At 39.7% G+C, this 6289-nt stretch overlaps 1 protein-coding gene across 4 annotated transcripts in view; it reads left to right on the plus strand.

Annotated features, from left to right (window-relative positions):
- The first annotated feature begins 895 nt into the window (after nt 1-895).
- The window catches only part of Mecom (MDS1 and EVI1 complex locus), a 273629-nt gene continuing 268235 nt past the window's right edge, over nt 896-6289 (plus strand). For all 4 annotated transcript variants that reach the window (XM_013347554.2, XM_013347551.2, XM_013347560.2 and 1 more), the window contains exon 1: nt 896-1202. In XM_013347554.2, coding sequence (XP_013203008.2) covers nt 906-1202 — 297 coding nt within the window. In that variant the 5' untranslated portion in view covers nt 896-905. The remainder of the gene's footprint in view (nt 1203-6289) is intronic.

The following is a 6289-nucleotide window of genomic DNA, read 5'->3' on the forward strand; positions in this document are numbered from 1 at the left end:
AGGATTCTTCTCTATGTAGAGGCAGTTGAAACCTTCTCACTTTCTAGTCTGGAGATTTTTCTTTTCTCTTTTGGGTATACCCAGGGTACCCTCCTATCTGTTTGCTCTGAGGATTTGTTATTTTTGTCTTATGCATGTGAATGGTTACAAGTGCACCAAGTGCTTGCCTGATGGAGCCTATAAGAGGGTGTCAGATTTCCTAGAACTATAGTTACAAATGATTATAAGTGATTACCACATGCATGCTGGGACCCAAACCCCCCAGTCCTCTGCAAGAGCAGCAAGTAGTCTTAGCCATCGAGCAAGCTGTGTAGCCCCCAAATCTACCTAATTTTGAAAATGATTTTAGCTTTTAGTAATTTTGAGTTTCTGCAATGTAAGCTACTGAAGCAAAGAAATACTAAGGGCTCTACGGATTTGAGCCTTGTGACACGTGGCAGCCTTTGGAGTCTGCGAGGATCTGCTGTGTTAATTTGAAGCTTCCATGGATTGATTGATGCAGTTTTCTGATCTGGTGCATAAATAGGGTGGTGTGGGGACAGTAGTTGTCTGTATTACTTCTTATCTATACTTTATTCAGACTGATAAATACGCTCCCGGGTGCTCTGCATGTGGGTGGGGCTGGCCTATCCAAGTATTAACACACTTGCTTTATTACTTTATCCCAGATAAACCAGAAGCCATAATCTATCATTCCTCCCCTGTGAATAACAGAGATTTTTTTTTTTTAACGGGACACAACTTAGCAATGGTCTTCTATGTTCAGATTGTAACAAACAACTTTACTACGGTTCATACCCCTGTGGAATTTGTTTTGGTTTATTAGTAGAAATTCATGAAGTTCTTATTTATTTGCAGGTAATGAGTGTGCTTATGGTAATTACTCTGAAATACCTTTGGAAGAAATGCCCGATGCTGATGCAGATGGGGTAGCCAACGTTCTCTCCCTCCACATCCAAGAGCCATGCTCTCCTGCCACATCCAGTGGGTCATTCACTCCCAAGGAGGGCTCTCCTTACAAAGCCCCCATCTACATCCCCGATGACATCCCCATTCCTGATGAGTTTGAACTTCGAGAGTCAAATATGCCGGGAGCAGGACTTGGAATATGGACCAAGAGGAAGATTGAAATAGGTGAAAAGTTCGGGCCATACATGGGAGAGCAGAGGTCGGACCTGAAAGATTCCAGCTATGGATGGGAGGTAAGAATGTCTCTTGAGTCAGCACACATGTGCATTCAGGTCTATAAAGAAGAGATTAATTATGCACGTGGCCACGAGGATGTTCCATTCGTGGGAGCATGCCTTCAAGGTGATGTTTAAGAATCAACTGTCTTTCCATCTCATTACTTGATAAAGCAATGTGTTACTTAAAGGAATAGCATGATAAAAGGAATATCAACTGAAAAATGATCGAGGCAGCCCATCAGCTTAAAAAGATGACAGGAAGAGGTTGTGGTTTCTGGGCTATCATTCAGAACACTGGATGTGACCATCTTAAAGAGCATGTGGTGTGAGCACACAAGCTGCTCGTGAGATGTGTACATAGTATGTGATCTTTTGTGAGGCAGGCTTGTCTGGAAGGATTGGGGTAAAGCATATGTTTTCTCTATCTTCTAGCTATAGGTCAATTTGGTTAAACTTTCTCTTCATGTTTTCATTTACCTGTATCCTCCTTTTATGTAGTTTCTCTTCTTAATCAAAGGAGAACATTTTTATTCTACATGCGTCTGGAAAGTGTGCAAGCAGTCACCATTGAAATCTGTGATGACTCTTTATATCTAAATTGATTTGATGAATAATTTATATATTAAAACAAGAGCATAAGATTAGTCACTAGTTTTAGCTGTGCATTGCCTAGAACCCATCAGGCAACATCCAACATTTGAGGTCGTTAATCACAATAGCTACCTTAATTTTATTTCAATAATATTAGCTGATCTGCAGTTCTAAATTTATCAGTTCGTTTATCATTTTGCACCAATGCACTGTATGTGTGTTGGTGTGTACATAAATACTTTATATTTATTTGTGCTTTTATTTTCATTCTCATGGCTTGAGATAGAATTTGTTATCAATCAGGTCAGCCTAGAACTCTGGCTCCTCCTGATTCAGCCTCCCGAGTGGATGCTGGGATTATAGACGTATGCTATCAAGTCTGGCTTGTGTTTAGAGCTTGAAAACTGTTGTGACTAAACCATAACATCATAATTTCTAGAAAATCTGGTCTTCAGCAGAAAATCTTGTAGGTGACTTCTGCCTAGGTCAACAGCTGTGGAGATGTGAGGGAAGTCTCTCTCCACAGTATTTCAGCTGGATGGAAATCAGATAAACAGGATTTATTTGGGTATGTTCCCTTAATATTTATGATCATTAATAGAATATCTGCTTAGCTTTTAAATAGAAATGCCTGCAGGATGTAATTTCAGCTTTTTGTCCTTTTGCCTTATATATGTCCCCTTGTAAAATTTATTCAAAATTCCATAATGAAAACCGCCCTGATTCACATTCTGAAATACCAAAAGTTTTGTTCTGGATTGAACATGATTGTAATGGAGCATGCCTGCCATTGTTTTGTCACTGGCTATAACCTTGCGAAGTCTGTGGTTTAGTAAACTTACTTTTAGACACATGTATCAATAAGAGATTTTTAAAAGTCGCCATGTCATTAATGGATATGTGAGTTTGAATACATTTTAAGGCAAATGTGTGTGAATTTTATGTAATTTTTGTTCATCTTAAAATAATGGCTATAAACTATCTAATAATAATTAACTCATTGACCTTTTATTACCAAATCTGCAGAGTTCAGAGAGTGTAGTCCTGGTCTAGGAATAGACAGAGTTTAGCTGTAGAACCAGCTTCCGGTTGCAGGGTTGAAAAGGACCAGATGGGACCTTTTTAGATACAGTGCACAAGGATTGGGCATAGACTTCTGCATTTAAGGACATTTAAAAATAATTTTATTTTTCTTTTTGGAAGAACATGTCTACAGCACACACACGAGCAGATATTTACCTTAAACAATATAAAATTATTTCCTTCATTGTGTTAAAACTGCCTAGAATTCAAGATGCGTACATAGCTCATGGCTTTCTGGCTGAAGATCAGGCACTCAGTTTCTGTCCTTTTTAGAAGACAGCTGATGGCCAGGTATATAGTCCTTTGCCATTTTAATATTTACCCTCTTCAAATTCCTTTACATTTATTTATTTGTGTGTGTGTGTGAGCACGCGTGTGTGTATGCACACACGCACACATATACTCCCGAGTGTCACCTTACACATGTGGAAGTCAGCCTCTAACATGCCGTTTATGGGAACCGAACTCAGGTTGGCAAGCTTAGCAGCAAGCCCCTTTGCCCATTGAGTCCTCTTGCTTGCCTTCCCCACGGTTTAAAGAGTGGGAATTGTGTGCTCTAGAGATATAATGAACAAGGCCGCTGAGAAGGCTTCTCACTGTTTTGTCAAACTTTATCCTTGGTGGTGTAGCTGAGTCCTTGACTCTGTCTGGTTAATACACAACCCATTTGACTCAGGCACTTTCACACAGAGTCCTGTCCACTCCGGTGTGTCCGTTTTGAATTGTCCTTATGTCATATGCGTCTTTAATTGTAGCTCATTCTCCTCTTATCTGATTAGACCTGTGATTGGGTTCTAACTACAGTGCCCCCCCTGAGACTGCTTCACGTTTCTAAAAAACGATGAACCGAGGGGAGAGGTGGAAAAGAAAGCAAGTCTCGTAGATTTCCTTAAAGCAAACCTGAGTGGGGCAATTCTGATTTGGCAAGCAGTTATTGAGTGCCTACTGTATGTCAGATCCTGCATGAAGGGCTTCCTTTCAGCCACTTGCCTTGCTCTAACGCAGCAGCCCAGTGATGTCTCTGATGCTCCGTTCTCGCCTCTTGGCTCCCCTCCCTACATTTCTTGTTCCAATAAACTCTGAGCAGGAAAGAGTGTGTTGCTTTCACACCACTTCCACACCAGCATGGTTTGTAGCGCCCACCGTCTCTCAGCACGCTGTTTTTACAGATGCTGTTCTTTGTACTTGGGTATATCCTTTCTCATCCTTCGGGATTTTTATATTTATTCTCTGAGTGTTCTTCTTGCATGACATCATCTCCAGCCTTCAAATCACAACTCAGTGTTGCTTAAATTTTGTTTCACTGGCGACAGTGAAGCCATTTACTGAGGAGCTTGAGAAATTATGTGGCATACAGGCTTCCGTAGATTACCCAAGAGGGCAGGCTTGTGTAGAGTTTTCAAAGTTACGCTAGCCTAGTGCAGTCTTGATAGTGTTTCATGAAGTTGTGTGGTATTGCCAATGCTCAGCATATTTTTTGCTTTTGTTTAATAAGCAGATTGTATTATCTCAAGCTGCCTCGACTCAGGGGCAGAAGCAACAGAAATTTGTTTTATCACAGCCCTAGAAACTAAAAGTCAAAGACTAAAATTCTGGCTGGTTTTTGTTTTGGTGAAAACTATCTGTTATTCTAGAGTGTGCACATACTAATATGAGCACTTGGAAGGTAAGCTGTATCTCTAGCTTTTAAGTCATTTATTACACATTGCCTGACTTTTTCCAAATATAGTGTTTTGGAAAATTTTTATAAGTTTGTATTTCAGGGAAAAGGATATTTTTAAGACATACTTGTAAGCTAAATATATATATATATGTATATATATATATATATATAACTATACACACGCATATATGTAAAATAATCCAAAGATATTGTAATAGACCTATTTTTTCCCCCAAAGAGTATTGATCTAATAAAGAGAAGCTTGCAAAACATTTTGGTTTGACTGTGACCGCCATGTCCTGAGGTATGTCACCCACTGCATTTGATTAAATCCTCTAGTGTGCTTTAGGGCTTAGCACTTGGGTGTGGAGGAACACAAGGCAAACAACAGAAATGCCATTGGCTAGGACACAGACTAGCCCTGGGCCATTACTGGGCAGAGGCCAGTACTATCTCTCAGATAGACTTTTAAAAATCTTCTCGTTTCCTAGAAACTCAAGTATCTCTAGGATGTTCAGTATTGTGTAGCTGAGGCCTCATTTGAAAAGGAAGCATTGACTGTTTCCTAACAGTGAAAACAAGGACTTAGGATAGGTTTCTAAACTTGCTTTTAAGTCCAAGACCAATTTGAGTGGTATAGGTGTGGTCTGAAAGAAAATGACCCTCAAAGGGAGCGACACTATTAAGAAATGTGGCCTTGTTGAAGTAGGTGTGGCCTTGTTGGAGGAAGTGGGTCACTGTGGGGGTGGGTTTTGTGGTCTCATATGTGCTAAAGCCATGTCCAGTGAGTCAGTCCACTTCCTGTTGCCTCATGATAAAGATGTAGCCAGCGCCATGTCTGCCTACATGCCACCGTGCTCCCTGCTGCCCTGCTCCCCACCATGCTGATAATGGACTGAACCTGTGAACAGTAAGCTGCCATTTCAGTGAAATGATTTCCTTTAAAAGCATTGCCATGGTCATGGTCAGGTCATAGCAAGAGAAGCCCTAACTAAGACAGTAGTTTATTATTTTCTCCTAAAAAGTCCGAAGCAGTTTATTAGAACTACATAAAGGTTAGCCTCTTTGAAATATGGTCAGTTAGCATATTTTCTATACCTTTACTCTCACTGGCTACTCTAAAACTCTACAAGTATATGTGCACCTATTAGTGAGGTGCCTACTGTGTGCCAAATCCCTATCATGTTCATCTTGTCGAACTGCTCCAAATTTGTGTGATCCGTTAAAACTTCAGGTATGTGCTCAGTTTTTATTTTTCCCACTCAGACATACATAAAATTGTACACAGAAAAATAATGATGTGCGTAGATAGTAAATTTCTCCTTTGTCCTGTTAAATAGATGAGATGGGATAGTGGAAAGAGATTATGTTGGAGTGGGAAATCCATCACCCAGCTTTGATTCAGTGCTTTGAAAATACATTCTGTTCCAGACTGTAATCTAGATATGCAATAGTTCAATGAGGTGTGCTTCCCTATCTCACTGTAAAACAGGCAGTTCTCATGGGTCTGGGGTTACACAATGGTATCATCTCAGATACTACAACATAAAATCTGTATGTTTACTGAAACATGAATATTCATTAACACCAACAATACTGAATTTTTAAGACGCATGACTCATACATCAGGATTATAAGAACATGTTGTATATCCAGTGAACCAGATTTCCAAGTATTTATTTGTCTTAATACTTTTGATGTTGCTTCTGATTAGTGAGGAAGACAACTCATCATGTATATATATATGTATATATATATATATATA

The sequence above is a fragment of the Microtus ochrogaster genome, chromosome 1 (genome assembly GCF_000317375.1).
Source record: "Microtus ochrogaster isolate Prairie Vole_2 chromosome 1, MicOch1.0, whole genome shotgun sequence".
Lineage (NCBI taxonomy): Eukaryota > Metazoa > Chordata > Mammalia > Rodentia > Cricetidae > Microtus > Microtus ochrogaster.